Below are 22,240 nucleotides of genomic sequence, written 5' to 3'. Positions count from 1 at the left end.
TGACAGAATTCACAGCAAACATGAATGACCTCAGGCATACATGCAAACCTTTTATTTTGTGTTGTTAATTGTATTCTGAACTGTTTTTATTTAAGATGAACAACAGATTAAGCACACTCAATGTTATCAATCGATTATAAATATGATCATTAAAATTATGGCAACAGAGACCGCAAAAGAAGCCCTTAGAGGAGAGAAAACTGTAAAGAAAAGTGTAAGTAAGTGTAACTACTGAAATCAATGTAAAACAAGTAAGTGACTTTCTAAGTCGCTTTCTCTCTTTTGTATGTTGTTGTGCTGTATTTATACCACAGTAATCTGCTTGTGTTTGCTTTGCTTTGGCTTCTTTGGGGTGCATTATTGTGATCTCCCAATTGCAACAGAGAAATACTGGAAAATCTCTGTAGACTGATGGCATTTCATGCCGTTCAGCCTTATAATCTTAAACTGTGAGCAAAATCAGCTGTTTTGTCATCACTTCAGCCATTACGCTATAGAGAATCATTAAACAGTCGCTCTAAAGTGACGTTGATGAATTAGTAATGGCTTCTGCTGTTCTGACAACAGCTGCAGATGTGAATGAACGGCGGAAGAAAGTAGTTCCCAATACAAATGGATTTTTGGACTCTCCGTGTTTGATTTTCTTTTTTATATACACGATTATGTCATTAAACTGTTGTAAAAACGCAATATCACACTCATAGCAGTATGATTATATCGGCACTGGTGGGACACTAAGGCACTCGGCTTGCGGCGTCGAGCCAAAGCACGGCTGCCAGCAGTGCCAATATACAGCCTTATCGCACTGCTACGAGTATATACAGTATATAAATATATAAATATATGAGCAATATCACAGGAGTAGCAGTGTGATATGGCTGTATATCAGCACTGGTGGGAGGCGTGCGTTGTCTTAGCAACCCACCAGTGCTGATATACAGCCACAGCAAACTGCTACTCGTGTGATATTGCGTTAATACAACAGTTCGACGGCACAATCTTGTACATAAAAAAGAAAATCAAACACAGAGAGTCTAAAACCCTTTTGTATGAGGAACTACTTTCTTCCGCAGTTCATTCACATCTGCAGCCGACGTCAGAACAGCAGAAGCCGTTACTAATTCACCAACATCACTTTAGAGATAGTGTTTGAATGATTCTCTGTAGCGTAATGTGAAGCGGCGCTTCTGGTGTGTGACCCCCTTAAAATGATGACAAAACAGCAAATTTTGCTCACATTTTAAGATCATAAGGCTGAACATGACGTGAAATGCCATCAGTCTACAGAGATATCTCACCAGATTGCTGTTGTGTTTGCGATAAGGAGGGACAAGGCTGAATCGAGCTTCCTATTCGCAGCTTCTTATTGACTTTATCCGGTCCACCTTAAAAATCACGAGGCTTCCCTTTTTCAGCTTTTTATTCACGCTCAAGAGAACACACTGAGCAAGGGTCTATTATGCGGTTCTGATAATGTCATACCGTCATAGATAGATAATGTCAACCGTCTTTGGTCATTGCCGAACTCTCAGAAATTGTAAATATTTTAAAATAGGCACTATTCTTACAAATAAACTGCATAGTTTCAATCTAAACAACCACATTCTTGACTAAAAAAGCCTCAAAAGTATATTTTGTTGTATTTTTGTTGTCAAACTTTAGCCTGCTTGTTGCTGGCTGTATGTGGGCGGAGTAATACACAAAAAGTAAAGAGGCTGTACTGATGCTGATATTACTTAAATCTATCACGGGTATCAGCCAATCAGATTCAAGATCCAGACAGAACTATATATATATATATATATATATATATATATATATATATATATATATATATATATATATATCCACAAAACTATATATATAATTTAAATATCTATATATAACATTTTTGTATAGGCCTAGTCTGGTTTCTATCTATGTGTGTGTATCACATATAAATAATAAATAAATAAATATATAAATATATATTATATATAAAAATAATAAATATAATAAATATATATATTATATAATATATATATATATATTACACACACACATATCATGTCAAAACACTTTTATTTAGGATGCAAATAATCTTTTGCCAGCAGTATTATTTACATTCCTCTGGTAGTGTTTTTGTTATTTGTACGCACTCAGGGTCTGAGAGTAACATCATTTTAATTCCCTGTATGTCTGTACATGTGTTAGACTTGACAATAAACCTGAGTTTGACTGGAGCTACAGTACTGTTTCTTTATCCTCCAGTGTACTGAATGTTCTTCTGGTGATGTTAAATGCTTGAATCAATGTCATGTAATTTCCCTGAAGATGAAGGCAGCACCTGTGAGGATGTTAAACCTTGATGAGGGTTTACCGCGTTTACTCTCGTCATAAATCTTTAGTGTCTCCAGAACATGAGAATTGTGCTCGTCTGTCTGAGAAACCCAATCTTGTCAGACACTGTAGTCGGCGATACAGTCAGCAAGCAGCCGATGCTCCTCATAACCGTAAAACACACAGCACAGGACGAGCGTGATGGAGTTTTGGCTGATCTCGGTTCCTCTGGATAAAATCAGCTGTCAGTCTGTGGAGAAACTCAAACGGGTCGTAGCCAAAAACGGTCAGAGCGCCAGCTGCAGAATGCACATCCCAGAGCTCAAGGTAAGAAAACACACACACATGCACACGCACACCTCTGGAGGATCACAGGTGTTTCACTACACTGTAAAACATAATTATTTACTAAATAAAGTAAATAATTTAAATCGATCAGTTGACTTTTCTTGAAAGAAAGGGAACCTGTTGTCTATAAATCGACAAGATGACTAGAAAAATTCTTAAAACTGACAAGTTGACTTTACTTGTAAAAACTGAGTAAACCTGGTGTCTTAAAAGCAACATCTTGACTTACATGAAAAAGTGAGTAAATCCATTGTCTTAAGCCCCATTCACACTGGGCGTCAGCGTCAGCACTTCCCATTCATATTTAACATCATGACCCTTCCAAATATGGTCAAAACGGAGCTTTTCATTCCAGGGGTAGCTCCTGTGGCTATAAATTAGCATATGAAACTGTTTCTGGCTAACTCTTTTACTCGATTTAGCCACATATTGTACGTAATGTGTAGATATCAGAAAACATTGAATTATTGCACTGTGTGGCACCTTTAATGCCTCATTTACACGGGGTGTTAGCTTTAATGCTTCCTATTCACTTTGAATGGGTGACGTCAGGCGTTGCTGAACTGCATTGTGGATCCGTCAGTGCCTCTTCAGAGGCGTTGCTCCCTGCAGAAGTTGGGACATTCTCAACTTTTTAAGCACCAAGGGAAGCGTCAGTCAATCAGATCACTGCATGCAAATACACCAGCTTAGACAGTAGCCGATTGCTGACTAGTTTCGCTGGCTGATGCTGCTATGATGATCGCGTCAGCCCCAACTTTAGACACGCCCTCTGTCAAGCCCTGTGTGAATGCACCATTAAGGCTGATTTATACTTATGCGTCAAGCGCACACGTAGCCCTCGCCGTGTCCGTCGGCGTCGCTGATGCACACCTCTCAAAAAATGTAACCGCACGTCGCAACGACGCATAACGCAAGCTCTGTGATTGGTCTCCTTGGTAGACCTGACGAGTGTGGGCGGGACCGAGAGCAAGCCCGATGGAGCGATTGTTTACAAGTGTGGAGACCTGTGAAGGATCTCCGGATGGAAAGTTTTGTTTTGTGTTTACCTCATAGTTAAAGTTGTTGCACGTCCGCCGGTTCCTGCCTCAAAATGAGCGAGTTTGAACCACTTGTACATTAAGGAAGCGTTCAGAAAAAACAAAACACCAGCGAAGAAACTCGACACAGAGGAGCATTAACACCTTACTGCCAACTAGCGTTTCAGAAGTGTTATTGCAGAACAGCAGAAACAGCAGCAGAAGTATAAATGCACAGCTACGCGCGTTGCATGCACCGTGGGTCACGCCGATCACTTGACGCAGAAGTATAAACCATGCGTTAGGGTGTACTCACACTAGGCTATCTAAACCATGCCTGGCCATGTTTGACCCCATTTCCTTATTTGCTTGATTAGTGTGAGTGCTTCGAATCAGGCCCAGGTGTGGTTCAGTTGGCTAGCCCTGGCCCGGTTGGTTCGCCATAGCATGGTTCGTTCGTAATAATATTCAATATTATTAATATTTAACATCATGACCCTTCCAAATATGGTCAAAAGGGAGCTTTTTATTCCAGGGGTAGCTCCTGTGGCTATAAATGAGCATATGAAACTGAGTTTCATAAAGAGTTTCTGGCGAACTCTTTTACTTGCTTTAGCCACATATTGTACGTGCTGTGTAGATATCAGACAACTTATTATGTTAAGTTGGCCAGCCCTAGCCTGGTTGGTGTGCCAGGGCACGGTTCGTTTGAGCTTTGGCTAGGTACGATTGTAGTGTTAGTGCAAAGTGAGCCTGAGGCCGAAACTGAAGATGCAACATCCCTTATGAGAGACTGTTTCACTTGGATTTATTAATCACTCTTACTTTTCAATGAACACAAACTGTACACTCTAAAAAATGTTGAACATTGATGTTAAAATGTTGAAAAATGAGTTAAACATATTTGATGCTTTGTTGTTTTTTTTTTTTGTTTTTTTTTTTTACCTTTTTTAGGTTATTTATTAATAATTCAACCAGTTGGGTTAAAAAATAAAATTTCAACAATCAACTGATTTAACCGACACAAAACAGCGGCATTAATATGTGTGCGTAATGTTGTTTTGGCTTTAAAGAGTTTATTTACGCTCTAACATAATTAAATTACTTCTCTGTGTCGTGGTTTTTACATCCGTTTCACTATCCAAGACTAAGAAGTGTTTGGATGTGGTTAAAATGTATTGCACACTGTGGACACTGAGTGGAGCCTGCGGCAGCTGCTGAACAGCCTCTACAGCACACAGAGCTCCATATTCTGCTTCATCAACACAGGATTTTCTGCTTGCACAGTTTATAACTGTCTGCGCTTACTTCTGTTTCTTCATTCTTTGTGATTTTTGATTTATTTTTTAAAAAGTGCCTGGTGCCAAAATGTAATGGAAATAAAGCATTTTCAGTATTTTTGAAAACTGTATGTTAGTTATTTACACAGCCATAATTATAAAATTAATAGTAGTAGCCTACTAGTGATAATAGCAATAGTAATACCAGAATGAAAAAATAAAACATTTAATCAAAATTTCTGACTGATGATCAGGACTGAACCCTCATCAGGGGTTTGCCTTTTGTGATGTTTGTGAAGGTGGGAACGCTGGATGTGCTGCTGGGCCTTTCTGATGACCTGTCCCGACTGGACTCATTCACAGAGGGGTAAGCATTGCTGCAGTAAACTCACCATCACTTTTTTTTTTTTTGTGGGAGAAATATTAAAATAATAATAATAATAATCAATCATTTCCTAATTGTCCTCAAAATCTTGAGTCAGATAAACACCCCCTGCCTCTTTATTAATGTCACAGAGCTGATATACAATGTAGATGTTTTGCTCTTATATGTAAAGTTGGATTAGTTACCTGTATATACACAGACATTTTGCAGATGCTTCGATGTAAACAACAGGATGGATCGCAAAGTTATATCCTACTGAATATGCCGTTCTGCCTATTTATGCTGTCTATAGGAATAAAAATGTGTGTAAGCTGCTAAATCATATAGAGAAGTGTTTAGTTACCAGGAAAGTGCAATATTCTGAAAAAGATGATATAAAATAAGATATTAGCTTAATATTTCACCTAATTGTCAAGAAATGATAAGAACAAACATGAATGTTGTAGGTGATGCAGTGGCGCAGTAGGTAGTGCTGTCGCCTCACAGCAAGAAGGTCACTGTTTCGAGTCTCAGCTGGGTCAGTTGGCTTTTTTGTGTGGAGTTTGCATGTTCTCCCTGCTTTCGCGTGGGTTTCCTCCGGGTGCTCCGGTTTCCCTTACAGTCCAAAAGACATGCATTACAGGTGAATTGAGTAGGCTAAATTATCCGTAATGTATGGGTGTGATTGAGTGTGCGTGGATGTTTCCCAGAGATGGGTTGCAGCTGGAAGGGCATCCACTGCTTAAAACATGTGCTGGATAAGTTGGCGGTTCATTCTGCTGTGGCAACCCCGGATTAATAAAGGCACTAAGCCGAAAAGACAATGAATGAATGAATATTGTAAAAGTCTGGGCCTGCACTGCAAAAAAATTGCATAAAATTTACAATAAAAATTTGTAGAATTGTACAGTTAAAATACGTTAGAGGCATTTCTAGAAGTACAGAAAGCTACCATATTTTATTAATTTATACAATGGTAATACATCAACATTTTAAGTATTTTTAGATGACTAATATTAAACGGCATCATGGTAACACACATGACACTGATGTAATGTGGTAAACAATAGTCATCAGCACAATGGGCCCTATCATACACCCGGCACAATGCGGCGCAAGGCGTGACCCAATTGTTGTTTGCTAGTTTCAGCTCGACCCAAGAGTTGTTTTGACATTTGCAGCACGCTGTTTAAATAGCAAATGCATTTGTGCTCATATGTGCGCCCATAGGCGTTCTGGTCTATATAGGAGGTGTGTTGAGGTGCATTGCTGGAGCGTTGCTATTTTGAGAAACTATAATAGACTGCACAAAAGAACAGATCAAAGCCGGTCTAAAGTCCAGCCCATAGCGCATTATTTGTGTGCCTAGCTTAAACATTGCTGAATATACACAGGATGTACAGCAATAAGCAAATAACTTTACATATGAAAAAGAATTAAAATATTACAAAAATTCTTATTTTCTAGCCTACATCAATATAAACACCACCGCCTCCATGTCTTCTTCATCTCGAAGGGCTTTTTCAGTTTATTCATAACAATTTGCTTTTGTATAATGTTATTATTATTAGCAGTATTATTTATTATCTGCATATTTGTATTTGTTTTATTAAAAACAAGCTTAGATTTGTCCACCTGTCAGGTTTCAGACCATATGGAGCATGTATATTGGGAAATAACTCACTTTTTTAACACACTTCGTTATTATTGTTCATTTATTCGTTTGCTGGAAATTAGAACTGAATTTAGAAATAGTTTTGCAACAAATCATTGCGCTTAACAAACGAAATTAATTATGTATAGGCTAATGGATATCTGTGCATACGACATGTTTCCCTATCCACAGAGGTAAAAAGTGAAAGTAAAGAATGAGGAGGCAGATGCAGATGCTCTGTTTAACTGTTTTCTTGCTAGTGAAGAGTTCAGTTTTTACACTTACAAAATCTGCCATGTAAATAGCAAATGCGCTTATGGCGCGACGCAACTGGCTCTTAAAGGGAATGAGAGATGAGACTCTGATTGGTTCTTTCTCAAAACACACCCATAACTCATTAAGAGAATAAGCTCAACCCTGTTAGACCATGCGCCATGGTGCAAAGCGGAATTTTCCGTCCTTAAAATAGCAAAAGTGGATTCAGACACGTCCTTAATGCGTTTTGGACTTTGCGCATAGATCATTAAAATAGAGCCCTATGTAAAATTAAACTACTTAACTAACGCGAAGGCAAAAATAGCCATGTAAACAAAAAAGAAATATAAAAAGTGAGCTGTCATGCCGGGAAATCTGGGAAGTTAATTTACGGTCATTTACCGTATATACATATTATGAAACTTACTGTTAACAAGGATTTTTACGGTAGTGTTTTTAAAGCCATTTTTGGTTCAGTTGTAGTTCCTCATTATATTTTGCTTGATTTAAAATAACTTTTATCCGTCTATAGCACACAAATGATTTTAATAATAACAAACATGAACGTTGTAAAGATTCTTGCCCTGCACTGTAAAAAAAAAGTTACGTAAAATTTACAGAACAGCTGTGGTTACCAGAATTTTATTGTAAAACTGCAGTAGAGGCATTTTTAAATTTACAGTAAAGCACCATACTTTATTAACTTGTACAATGTTAATGCGTAAACATTTAGGGTGCTTTCACACCTACACTTTTGTTTCGGAACGTGTCTCATTTGCACAGTTAGAGTGGTTCGATTGGCATATGTGAACAGGGCAATCGCGCTCTGTTCCGCGCCAAAGTAATCGCTCCGAGATCGCTTGAATGAGGTGGTCTCGGCTCGATTGAAACGAACCCTGGAGCGGTTCGATTGCAGTGAGAAAGCGATCCGATCCGAGCGCGGTTATATCACAGTGTTTTATGGATATGTAATAGGCTTACGGCTATATGAAGAGAGAATTATGAGTAGGGCGGGAAGTTTCGCGAATCTCCGGATGCCCGCAAACGAGTGATGATCTCCCGGTAATCTTGCGTCTCCCTCCCGGTCCTCAAATAGGCATCGTCGCGCACCCTTCTCACCCCTCCCCACCGCGTCTCTCCTCAGACACGTCGCGCGCGCACCCTGTCAAACACCACCAAACCACCACCTCTCCTGACAGCTGAGCGGGACGCTGCAAAACAAACCCTGACACTCTGATCAATGTGAGGAGAGTTTACTCACACGTGACTTGTTTTAGCTCTTTTGGTCCGATTAGAAACTTTGCAGTGTGAAAGCGAACCGCTCCAAGAGCAAAGAGCAACAATGTAACAATTGTAATCTCTGTTTCAGAACAACTGAATCGATTCACAGGTGTGAAAGCACCCTTAGATTTTTTTCACACGACTACATTAAACGTCATCACGGTAACACACAACACTGAGGTAATGCGATAAACGTTACTAATTACATGTAACATTAAACTCTACTAGTAAAAAAAAAAAAAATAGAAATACCAATGTAAACAAAAAAATACTAAAAGTGAAGTGTCGTGTACTAAAATCTTAAAAGGTTATTTACTGTAAATATTAACAATGCTAACTGCTAACAATGATTTTCAATACTGGCTCATTGTAGTGGATTACGTACCCCTGTCTACATTTCTGGATACCGCAAAATATGTACCCAGAGGTACGTCTGCTCTGGCTCCATTTCATCTGTCAAATGAACGATATGGGGCGGTATGACGCTGCCGATGGCTTCTGTTCCTTTTCATGCTACCAGCTGACCACTTACCTCTGTGTGGACGGCTTTCCGGTGTTACCAGCTTGCCCAGTGGCTCGGGACTTGGGATGCAGAACGGAGTTGGCTGTAACGATAGGGTGCAGCGTAGAATGGTTCCAGAATACAGGTAGAACAACAGGCTGAAAATGTAGTGACCGCGACTGCATTTCTTTGTCTAGATTGCTTTTGAAAACACTATCGGTTGGGTTTAGGGAAGGCGGTGGGTGGGTCAGTCAGTCAGTCGACAGCAAGCTGGCCCGGTCAGCTGAAGAGTATGTTGCTCCCTCTGGTGGATTCATGTGAGAAGACGTGCAATAGGATTTTGAGATCATAAAAAAACTGTACACAGCGGCCTCTAGTGGATTTGCTAAAACAGAAACTGCGAGCAGACGTACCTCCAGTATGTATTTCACTGTCCCCAGAAATGTAGACCTGGGTACATATCCGTAGGGAGCTCGGATTGAAGATTTTTACTGTAGCTTTTTTACAGACATTTTTTTGGTTTAATTATAGTTCCTCATACTATTTTGTCTGATTTGTAATAACTTTAATCTATCTGTAGCACTCTAAAAGTTTTTTCCAATCAGACCAAGTAGCAGTACAGCCCAAAATATGACAATAATTGATCATTTTAGCAGCGATAATCAGTAACATGCATCATACTGTATCAGACGGATGCGTTTTCTTGTAGGTGGTTCCTCTTTGTGGGGAAATAGTGGAGCGGCTGCAATACAATTATCAGCCGGTCACTCAATCCAGCGGAGTCCAGTTTCAGGCGGCAGCTGACATGAATCTTCCTGCCTCGGCTGCAATGTTTATGTGTTGTGGAAACTGCCCTCGTCTTCTCCTTTCTCTCATTCGGTCTACCATATCCATCCATATGACTTCCAGACAAGGTTACACTGGGTTCAGGTGCTGGCCTGACCTTTGTGGTCATAGCGCGGTCATTGCAAGTGTGAATATTAGCATGACTTTTAATCTGTTGTAATGGCGGTTTTGATGTGTTTTAATGGCATTAATAATGGTGTTTTAATGTGTTCATCTTTGGATCTTCAGCTCTAAAGGCTTCAGAATGGTATCGGTAAATGCCTCATGTGCAGATGTGAATTTGAGTTATGATTAGGTAACACTTCAAGGTATCCTCGTTACATAAGTTCTATTTACTTACTATACTGATTACAAGTAATTGTGCCTAATTACATGCAACTAATCCCTCATTCTAACCCTGAACATATAGCAAGTACAAGTAATTAATTAATGTAGTTAAATGAATTGTTAATGTTGCTTCTTTAATACTTATATGTGACCTATATGCAATGTTTTCAGGCCATCATTAGCATCATTTAGCATTGTAGCATGTATTTTAGTACTTACCATGTCGAGTTTTTGTAATATTTATTATGTATTATGTATTATTTGAGCCGGTCATGTTAAATTATTCATTGACTTGGTAACATTGAACCGTAGGGCATGGCACACTATAGCCACAAAAATAAATTATGTTCATGTTATGGCCATTTTACCTCAGTGTATATATTAATGGAAATTATTTGTGTTTATGTTTATTTAAAATGCAATCTTAGTGCTTTTTTGATCAGCTTCATTAACCATTTTTCACATTGTTCTACAATATTTCCTATTATATTTTTCTTTTAGTTTGACTGGAATAAATATTGTTATTTTAATAAATGTAAAAACTGTAAATATTATTAACCCCGTTACCCACAGAACTTCTGTTGTCCAATGATTTGCCTAATTAACCAAACTTGCCTGGTTACCCTAATAACCCTAGTTAAGCCTTTAAATGTATAATATAATATTGATATATGAATATATATGATATAATATATATTTAAATGAATACTAGTATCTTGAAAATTTGCTGTCATCATGGCAAAGAGAAAAGTAATCATTACTATGATTAGAAATGTGTTGAAAAAGAGTTCAACCATAACCAATACATAAAAGATGACCATAGCTAAATTATCATAACAATAAAAATACAAAAACATGAACATAGTATATTTTTGTTGCTATATTTTGCCATGCCTTCGTTTTTATGTTGCCAGATCAGCAATTAAATAAACTCAATGAGCTCAAACACATCGGCAAACTAAACATAGTAAAACTGAAATACATAAATTAAAAAATACAAAAACACAGCCATGTCACCCTGCAGCCCAAGAGCGCTTACTCACTGAAGCTAAGCAGGGCTGAGCCTGGTTAGTACCTGGATGGGAGACCACTTTGGAAAACTAGGTCGCTGTTGGAAGTGGTGTTAGTGAGGCCAGCAGGGGGCGCTCAACCTGTGGTCTGTGTGAGTTCTAATGCCCCAGTAAAAGTGAAGGGGACACTATACTGTCAGTGAGCGCCGTCTTTCGGATGAGATGTTAAACAGAGGTCCTGACTCTCTGTGGTCATTAAAAATCCCATCGCACTTCTCGTGAAAGAGCAGGGGTGTAACCCTGTTGTCCTGGACAAAGTCTCTCTATCCGCCCTTACGATTATGGCCTCCAAATCATCCCCATCCACCAAATTGGCTCTATCACTGTCTCTCCACTCCACCAATAGCTGGTGTGTGGTGAAGCACTGGCGCTGTTGTCCTGTGGCAGCCGTCGCATCATCCAAAAAAGTGCTTTGGGTGTATGGCCATACACAATAAATGCGCTATATAAATACACATTACATTACATTAAATAAAGCAAAGTGAAAAGTAAAAAATGCAACGCATAACCAGCGTGTCTTCAACAATTTTCATTATCCGTTTGTATTCATGATGAGCTTGCAATTCAGCACATCAAAATTCTTAAAATATCTTTATCAAATCAACAGAACTAAACACTCGTGCTTTCCTGTGTTAAAAGAAGATTATTATTGTATTATTAATAAAGCTTACTTAAGTGTGTTAAGTGCACTTAAATAGGGCTTTTATTTTATCATTATTTCACCATGCCGTTGAATTATTAGCCTTCCTGAATTAGTGTATTATGTATATTTTTCCCAAGTTTCTGTTTAATGGAGAGACGATTTGTTCAACACAATTCTAAACATAATAGTTTTAATATATTATATACCTGGGCAAGGCAGTGGCGCAGTGGGTAACACGTTCACCTCACAGCAAGAAGGTAGCTGGTTCCAACCTCGGCTCAGTTGGCGTTTCTTTGTGGAGTTTGCATGTTCTCCCTGCGTTCGCTTGGGTTTCGTCCGGGTGCTTCGGTTTCCCCCAAAGACATGCGGTACAGGTGAATTGGGTAGGCTAAATTGTCCGTAGTGTATGAGAGTGTGTATGTGTGGATGTTTCCCAGGGATGGGTTGTGGCTGGAAGGGCATCCGCTGCGTAAAAACTTGCTGGATAAGTTGGCGGTTCATTCCGCTGTGGCGACCCCAGATTAATAAAGGGACTAAGCCGACAAGAAAATAAATGAAGGATTATTATATACCTGATTTTTTAAATCTTATTTTATCTAATATTAGACTAGATATACTTTAAGACACTAGTATTCAGCTTAAAGTGACATGTAAAGGCTTCACTAGGGTAATTAGGGTAAAGTTAGGGTAATTAGGCAAGTCATTGTATAGCAGTGGTTTGTTCTGGAGACAATCCAACACTAATATTGCTGAAGGGGCGAATAATATTGACCTTAAAATGGCTTTAAAACAATTAAAAACTGCTTTTACTCTAGCCCAAATAAAACTAATAAGACTTACTCCAGAAGAACAAATATTAGAGGAAATACTGTGAGAAACTCCTGAATCTGTTCAACATCATTTGGGAAATATTTGACGAAGAAAAAAAAAATTCACAGGAGGGCGAATCATTCTGACTTCAACTGTTTGAATATTCAGTGTTCAACATTCAATACGTGTGCACTTCTTTATCTTGTGTTAGTGATTAATACCCTGTGCCTCATCTGCTGTGCATCCGTCATTTTGTCCCCGTGTGTCAGTGTGATGCGTCAGACGTCTCAGTGTTTGGCGGAGGTGATGGACGAGTTCAGTGGAAAACTCCTGGAGAGTCTGTTGGCCGGCGGTGGTGAGTGAATGTGGCGTGAACACACACGGCCTCTGTAACGGCTAAACCTCCAGCAGAAGGAAACAGAGAAGAGCTCATTAGCAGAGGCCAACTCCTCTGAGCTGGGCCACACTCACATTACATACACTCGGAAAAATACACACTCCAGGAAAATATCTGTCAAATCTTTCCATTGCACTAAATGTACTTTATGTAAGAGTAAAAAGTACATTAAGTAGATTGTTATCGCAGAATAAAGGCTGACAGGTTCATCAGCAGCCCGACGTAAAGCGGAGCACTGTTGTATTAGACTGAAGGACTTTATAAAGGAAAACAACTGTCCTGGATGTACTTTATACTGCTTATTACCTGGCTACTTTACACAAAATTTAACGATTGAACACAAAACATTTTTCTGAGCTGTAATAGATTATTGATTATGTAATTCAACACAAAGCTAACAGAAACAAAAACAGCTGATGGAGTATACACTAAGCTGCGCATTATTCAGACACAAGATGGCGCCAAACAGTCAAAAACACAAAGCTGACAGAAACAGCTGATGGAGTATACACTAACCTGCGTATTATTCAGACACAAGATGGCGCCAAACAGCCAAAAACACAAAGCTAACAGAAAGGAAAACAGCTGATGGAGTATACACTAACCTGTGCATTATTCAGACACAAAATGGCGCCAAACAGCCAAAAACACAAAGCTAACAGAAACAAAAACAGCTGATGGAGTATACACTAACCTGTGCATTATTCAGACACAAGATGGCGCTAAACAGCCAAAAACACAAAGCTAACAGAAACAAAAACAGCTGACGGAGTATACACTAACCTGCGCATAATTCAGACAAGATGGAGACAAACAGTCAAAAACACAACGCTGACAGAAACAGCTGATGGAGTATACACTAAGCTGCGCATTATTCAGACACAAGATGGCGCCAAACAGTCAAAAACACAAAGCTAACAGAAAGGAAAACAGCTGATGGAGTATACACTAACCTGTGCATTATTCAGACACAAGATGGCGCCAAACAGCCAAAAACACAAAGCTAACAGAAAGGAAAACAGCTGATGGAGTATACACTAACCTGTGCATTATTCAGACACAAAATGGCGCCAAACAGCCAAAAACACAAAGCTAACAGAAACAAAAACAGCTGATGGAGTATACACTAACCTGCGCATTATTCAGACACAAGATGGCGCCAAACAGCCAAAAACACAAAGCTAACAGAAACAAAAACAGCTGATGGAGTATACACTAACCTGTGCATTATTCAGACACAAGATGGCACCAAACAGCCAAAAACACAAAGCTAACAGAAAGGAAAACAGCTGACGGAGTATACACTAACCTGCGCATAATTTAGACAAGATGGAGACAAACAGTCAAAAACACAACGCTGACAGAAACAGCTGATGGAGTATACACTAACCTGCGCATTATTTAGACGCAAGATGGCGCCAAACAGTCAAAAACACAAAGCTGACAGACATTAAAACAGCTGATGGAGTATGCACTAACCTGCATATTATTCAGACATAAGATGGCACCAAACAGCCAAAAACACAAAGCTGACAGAAACAGCTGATGGAGTATACACTAACCTGTGCATTATTTACACAAGATGGCACCAACTTTTTATTTTATATATATATAAATGTGGGTGTAAGTATATGGATGTGAGTGTATCCACTTTGAAGTTGATTCAAAGCTTCCGGATGAGCCTCTGTTATTTAGCAGTTGTTATCTGGGAATAACATACCTCGGACTGAAAGCAAAACAAAAAACACAAATTTCAGGCCTGGTTCTTTCTCGTGCAGCAATTAGCACATATAGCAGCGAAATTATATCTACTACATTTCCGCTGTTCTCTGTGCTATTTGCAATGCATTTCTCTATTTGCATTTGTTTTTAAACATCTGTATTTACAAACATTTTCATTGTGGTCTGAACTATTTGCAATGCGTTTCTGTATTGTTTTGAGAATTTGTGACTTAAGCATGGCCTCATGAAAGTATTTCACAGTATTCAAAAATATGATTTATTTTCTTTTGTCTTTGACTAATGCTAACACTTGAATATGATTATTCCCCAGAGCACAGGACACTTCAGAAAGACCCGAAGTCACCTCTCAAATCATACTTCCAGACTGTACAAGGTATAATAACCTTAAAACTGTAGTATCCTTATCTGTGAAAAGTTATTAGCATATCTGCTAACACCAAACCTTTAAGCATTCTTTTGACCAACTCAAGCTCATTCTGAAAATGTAGTCCCGCGGACGTTTCTGGGGACAGCGGGAGGTACGTACGGCCGCGTTTATTTTTTTCAAGCGAACGCTGCAGGGCGGTGTGACGCTGTTCCCTTTCGCGTCTGCCTGCCGGCCGGCCGGCCGACCACTTACCTCCTTGTGGAGGGCTTTCCCACTGCAACCCGTTTGTTCACTCAGCTCGCCGTGTAGCACCGTCGGCAGGCTTGAGATGCAGAGAGGAGTTGACCACGGCGACCGGTTTCGAGTCCGAGGAAGAGCGGTTTCAGCTATAAGGTAAGACAAAAACAGAATCCCAAAAATTAAGTGAACGAGTTTCGTAACAGGGTGCGAATGCGGTGAAATCCCAAATTATTTTTTTGGACGGCTTTTGTAAACTGTTGCTCGGGTTTAGGGAAGCGAGCGTGCGGGCGGGTCGATCTGTAAAATTGGTTGGGTTCAGGGAAGGAGTAGGGCGGGTCAGTCGCGCAGTCAATCATCCGGTCAGTCAGACAGCGGCCTCTGGTGGGTTCACACGAGAACAGCGCGGGAGCGAACCACACTCGCGAGAGGCGTCCGAGATGCGAAAAAGTGCACAACAGCGGCCTCTCGCGGATTCGCAAAAACAAAATCTGCAGCCGTACGAACCCGTCGGGACGTATTCCGCGGTCTCCAGAAACGTCTGCGGGACTACGTTTCCACAATGGGCCTGGTTTGCTATTGACTTTACATGTTCGCGAGTGGTCATTACGGTATTAGTAAACGATCTATCTAATATCTGCCAATACTTTATTTAGATGGTCCCCCAATGAAAATGACAGCCCTGTTAAAAAATCCAGCTTAAACCAGCCTAGGATGGTTGGCTGATTTTAGCTGGTCGACCAGCCTGGTTTTAAAGAGGTTTTGGCCATTTCCAGGCTGGTTTCCAGCCATTTCTGGTTTTAGCTGGACGGGCTGGAAGAGAACCAGCTAAAACCAGCTTGACCTGCCTAGCCAGGCTGGGAGCCCAGCCAAAATCAGCTATGTGCAGTTTAAACCAGGATGGTCAATCTGGTTTTAAATGGTTTTAGCTGGTCACTTTCCAGCCTGACCAGCTAAGACCAGGCTGGAAATGGCTGGAAACCAGTCAGGAAGTTGCCAAAACCCCTCTAAAACCAGGCTGGTCAACCAGCTAAAACCAGCCAACCATCCAAGGCTGGTTTAAACTGGATTTTTCAGCAGGGAGGCTATAAGTTTAACTCAGCTATGCTAATGAGAGATGAATGTCATGTATTTTTAATCTTTTACCCATTTGAATAAAGTACCCATGGGCTTGACTATATGTTTGGTGGATCTGCTAGATTTCACAAGGATATCGTTGTGGGATATGGTGTAGCTATCGCTTAGGCACATTTTTATATCAATAGCAAATACAAGAAACATGATCACTGTTTCTGATAAAGTGTTTTCTAATATTTCAGTGGACTTGGCTACATACGTGACCAGGTTTCAGTGGGACAGAGCCAAATATCCCACCGCGCAGCCTCTAAAGACCCTCGCTGACATCATCTCCAAAGTATACATCTTATATAAAGCACTTTCAAACAATAACAGCTAATGCTAATGCGCTGTATGTTCAACAGTATAAATGTTTGTCTGTGTGGGTGGGTGTTTGTGTGTTAGCAAGTTTCACAGGTGGACACTGAGTTGAAATCCCGCAGGGCTTCCTACAGTCACCTGAAAGCCAGTATTCAGAGCTATGAGCGGAAAAGCGAGTAAGTAGGTTATTAGGTTACATACCAACATCAGCTTCCCTTTTTTTTTTCATTTTGACACACCTACATGTGGCATAGTGGGGAACAATGAGGTTGGAAAACAAGTTTGTAAGATTTCCCCTATATTAGGCACCAGATTCAGCAAAGTTCAGCAGGTCGACCCGGAGACATGAGAAGAGACCAAACTGTAGTTAGAATGGTTTATTCTGCAAGCCTGACAACACAGGATGGACAGGGATATTTATACACAGGGGCTGATAGCAGAAAGGCACTCCAAATATGGGCTAGTCATACAGCATTTTGTCTTAACATGAATCAGCATATTTCATATCTGAGCATAGTGGAATTTTCCAGCGTGGGTGAAGCTGCGAAATGAAACCAGACCATGGTCTCATATTTTTAACACCTGCAAGACTGAAACCAGACCATGGCCTCATATTTCTGACATATACACACATATACACAAAACCACAAGCACTTCTGCACGTAGCTGCAAGCACACTAAAAAGAGGACAAAATGTTCTCTCAGTCCCCTCTTTTAGGCCGAAGGCCTAACGCATTAGTTTATAGTTTTGGCCCACCATACTATCCATGGTAGCATAAACACGATTCATCAAACATTGTAAAAGAAAGGGGCCACAGCAACAAATAAGAAGGAAAATAATACATACAGGAATTATCATAGTAAGGAAAGGAGTCACCCAGCCGAACAGACCCATCATCCAACCCCATGTGGTGTCTGGGACATAATCAGAAGTCATAGCAATTTTTAACCCTTGGAGAGTAGACATAGCAGTACTCATTTACATACCGCCCCCTGGGATGCTGCTAAGAGATCTAGAGCCATTCTGTTTTGCAAAACCATGGTACGTAGATTACCCAGCTCCTTATTCTGGGCCTCATTAATTATTTTTTGAGGCATTCAGAAATAGGCCCATGCGATAGTCCAGGGTCTCAATTCTTAGTAGAGCTTTTCCCACACCTATTTGCGGAAATAGAGCCAATACCATTTTACTACCAGTGGTCCATAATTTGAAATCCTCGGGCACGTCAGTACCCCATACAGAGTCATGGGGCTTCATTTCAGGGACACTGCGTTTAACTCTTTGCTGCGCTGACAGGACCTGGGCTGTCACAATAAAAGTGTGATCAGTCACATGCACAGGGGCACACTGCCCCGTCCAGTTGGCCGGTAATGACATGTAGGCGTTTTTCCCACACAACCACCACCCACCCTGGACCACATAAGTGCCATTTGAGGGTCCTGAGATGTCGACTGGGGCCCCCTCTCCCGAGGAGGCAATTTGTTGACAGTTAACAGTGCTTCCCATGAAATGAGAGCCCATGGTCTGGTTATAACACACAGGGTGTGTAATAGAGTGGTTAATAAAAAACCTTGTGGCTAATAGGTGAGGGTTTAGCATGGCCAAATTTTACCCAAAATAGAGCATCACATGTACCATTTCTAATGCCAATCCGGTATGGATCGTAGTCATCGACAATTATATATGGATTCTGGTACTCTGATCCTGCAAAACTGGCAAAACATTTAGCAGAGGTCTTATTCATGGGTTTGGCATAAAGAGGGGTTTGTTTGGCTGAATGAGGCATAACAGAACATACATAACAACCAGATACATTATATGACCTAGCTAAAACTCATTTACATATTGATACCACATATTATTTCAATTGGATTGTCAGCCCCATCCTCTGCCCATCCAAATTCATGATCATGTGTCCAGCGTTTCAGCCTGGCTGCATTAGCTTGAGCAACAAGAAAGAGAAACAGTCCCAATGTCCATAGCCACTTCATGCTTATCCTTCTAGTAGTTATGCTGCGTGGAGGTGCTAGCTGATGTGGGGGCCCCCAAAATCTGTAAAACAAAGAGAGTCTGCAGACAGATTATCATAGTACAAAACTTATACATTTTTATTATTCAATAGGTGCTCGTTTTATCCTGGTTGCATGGATCCACTGTGGAGAAGAGGAGGTTAAAACGGCGGTTCTGGTTACAGCCACGACATCCGTCGGGGGGCCATATTTGGGGTCCCCCAGTTCTGTGCTCATTTTATTGAACTGTCTAATCATTACTCTGTCACCAACCTTAAATGGGTGTGTTGGGTCTACCGGCATCGGGGCTGAACCAGAATGTATATTAGTCCAGTATGCATGCAATGTTGTTAGTAGCTGTTGTGCACATTCACTCATATGAATATCCAAAGAACCGTCACCCAGTGTGGTACCCCTTTGCCTCCATGGTGAGGGAAAGGGTCGTCCCATCACAGTCTCATAAGGAGAGAGACCGTGAAGACTTTTGTGAGGAAACATCCTCATGTCTGCTAAAACGACAGGTAGCAAGGCGAGCCAATTTGAATGCCCTGCATGTTACATAGCCTTTCTTAATTTGTCCTTAATAGTCCTATTAGTTCGTTCTACTATACCAGATGATTGTGGATGGTAGGGAATATGTAGCTGCCAATTAATTTGGAGTTCTTTAGCTAGATTTTGTATTATTTTCGCAGTAAATGAGGTTCCCTTATCTGAGTCTATGGCACATGGTATACCATATCGTGGAATGATTTCCCTTGTCAAGTATCTGATAACTGTATTAGCATCTTCCTTACTGCATGGAAAGGCTTCAACCCATTTTGAAAGTTTGCCCACAAAAACCAGTAGATATTTATTAGGACCCCTCTTTGGCAGATGTGTGAAATCTACCTGCCATTCCTGAAAAGGTGTTTCAGGAAGGGGCAATTGTTGATGTTTGGCTTGAGGTTTAGTGATATTATTTTGAGCACATATCAGACATCTATCTAGCATATTATTGACATGGTGCTGTAAATTATTGATGCATAAAAAGGAACTCATTGTGTCTATTAACTCATTGTGTCTATTAACTCATTGTGTCTATTACCCCTTTTCGGCCGCGGTGTGTAACACCGTGAAACTCGCGGACGAGAAAAGGTGCACAGGATGATGGCAGGCATAAACGGCCTTTGCCATCTAGCATTATTCCATTAGGATCAGTCGTGGCGTCACATTCAGACCAGTAAGTATGGTACTAAGTATTTAGTAAGCTGCTGTTTTAGATTTGTCAGGAGCTCCTCCTGATCATCTTTCCACGCGAGGCGTGTTTTTATACGAGTACGTGTCTTTTTATCATCTGTTTCTTCCTTAACAGTTTCTGTTTGTACTATATCAAGCTTGCGATCAAGAGCAGGTATTTTTGTTGTTATTTCTTCATCGTCATAGGACGAACCCATGTTGGTTTGGAGGATAAATCGATAACCTGCCCCAATTAGTTGGCAGTGACGCGAACTGCGCAACAGCATGTCTACAAATTGCAGTGGTTTGTCCACTTCTGGTAAAAGAGATATGAGATCCTTCAGAACAGAGGGTGAGGGCGGAATTATCTCTATCCCTCGTGGTTTAGCAACCCATACAGCAGCCACATTAGAAGCTGAAGTAGTGCCCTCCGTGCTGTCGGAGGGGTCTGGTTTAGTTTTAATCATTTCTGTCAGTGACGGGTAAATAGAAGGCACTGTAGGAGAAGCGCTGGCAGAGCATGAGATAGATTGCGAAGGCCCCGTATAAGGGGGTGGTGACGTCATGGTGGTTTTAGCAGCTGCAAGAGAGCCTCTCTTATCTGCCGTAAGGGCAGTATTACTTCTGCTTTTAGGTTTGGGGACAGATTTCAAAACAGTTTTGGGTGTAAAATGCCTTTTTTTTATCCCTTCATATAGAACTCATTTTATACCATGTGTCATATCCATTCATCATATATTGGTCATTCCATTCTGGATCCCCATATCAATTTGTAAGCTAACTGAAGGAAACCTGGTTCAAATGTTCCTTCCCTAGGAAAGTCTCTCCATTGAGATTGTCCCTCTGTCCACCCAGCTAAATTGGACAGCCAGGGTTCAGTGTAAAATTCCCACCCACATCTATCCATCCATTGCTTTGGACTCTCACTGGGTTCTGGTTTTGGATATCCTTGTCCCATATTGCTGAAGCTGGTGCGTAATACTTATTTACTAAAATTTATTAAATCCCCTGATTTGTGGAACCCAAATTTAATCGGGTACAACAACACAAATCCTTCTGTGCAATTTACTGTTTGAAGTAAACTTGACAGGCTAGCAAGTGTCAAATTAATAAATTTTCCTGATTTGTGGAACCCAAATTTAATTGAGTACGACGACACAAATCCTTCTGGGCAATTTACTGTGGAAAGTAAACTTGCCAGGATACTCTGTGCTCTAGAACACAGACCTCTCAACTCAATTGTAACTAAAATCTTACGATTTCCTGAGATACACCGGAGCAGGCAGTGTGAATAAAAATTCTCTTACCTGATCAGATGTATCCCGGACGAGCCCCCAGTTCTGTAAGATTTCCCCTATATTAGGCACCAGATTCAGCAAAGTTCAGCAGGTCGACCCGGAGACATGAGAAGAGACCAAACTGTAGTTAGAATGGTTTATTCTGCAAGCCTGACAACACAGGATGGACAGGGATATTTATACACAGGGGCTGATAGCAGAAAGGCACTCCAAATATGGGCTAGTCATACAGCATTTTGTCTTAACATGAATCAGCATATTTCATATCTGAGCATAGTGGAATTTTCCAGCGTGGGTGAAGCTGCGAAATGAAACCAGACCATGGTCTCATATTTTTAACACCTGCAAGACTGAAACCAGACCATGGCCTCATATTTCTGACATATACACACATATACACAAAACCACAAGCACTTCTGCACGTAGCTGCAAGCACACTAAAAAGAGGACAAAATGTTCTCTCAAAGTTATAATTCAGTGCTTTTGCATTCACCAGCAAAACATGTGAATAAATGCAATACACAACACTTTTGTGTAAATCGTTTTCTGAAGCAGTTTAATTAGAAAGCAGTTACAGATGTTGTATGTGAGATTTAGAATCTTGTATTTCATTAAAAACACCATGTTTTTGCAGATGTTTAAGAAACATGCTATGTGAAAATGCTAAAAACAATGCTAAAGTCAGTTATTCTCCTTTGAAAATGTGCGCTCCATGTTAAAATCAGACTCAGACTTAAATCTGTCTATGTTTTGGTCTGTCCAACTCCGCCCACTTCCAGTTTAACCAATTATATTTCAGCACCTTGCGTTGTCTACAC

General features: G+C 40.4%; 1 protein-coding gene and 1 long non-coding RNA gene across 4 annotated transcripts in view; both read left to right on the top strand.

The window, feature by feature from the left end:
- Positions 1-22,240, top strand: part of LOC147840079 (uncharacterized) — a 408,477-nt gene that overhangs the window by 313,573 nt on the left and 72,664 nt on the right. The gene's annotated exons all lie outside the window — the stretch shown is intronic.
- atp6v1c2 (ATPase H+ transporting V1 subunit C2) overlaps positions 2,198-22,240 on the top strand; it is a 29,631-nt gene continuing 9,588 nt past the window's right edge. Inside the window, exons 1-6 of one of the 3 annotated variants that reach the window (XM_087291165.1) lie at positions 2,198-2,646; positions 5,266-5,333; positions 12,988-13,073; positions 15,169-15,231; positions 16,782-16,876; positions 16,984-17,075. In XM_087291165.1, coding sequence (XP_087147291.1) covers positions 2,521-2,646; positions 5,266-5,333; positions 12,988-13,073; positions 15,169-15,231; positions 16,782-16,876; positions 16,984-17,075 — 530 coding nt within the window. In that variant the 5' untranslated portion in view covers positions 2,198-2,520. Of the gene's footprint in view, positions 2,647-5,265; positions 5,334-12,987; positions 13,074-13,533; positions 13,845-14,458; positions 15,232-16,781; positions 16,877-16,983; positions 17,076-22,240 lie in introns of those variants that run through there. The other 2 variants (XM_087291167.1, XM_087291166.1) reach the window with 2 other exon arrangements.

Source organism: Danio rerio, chromosome 17 (assembly GCF_052040795.2).
Source record: "Danio rerio strain M-AB ecotype USA chromosome 17, GRCz13ab, whole genome shotgun sequence".
NCBI lineage: Eukaryota > Metazoa > Chordata > Actinopteri > Cypriniformes > Danionidae > Danio > Danio rerio.
Note: the sequence above shows the minus strand (reverse complement) of the source record. Positions and strands in the feature narration are given on the sequence as shown.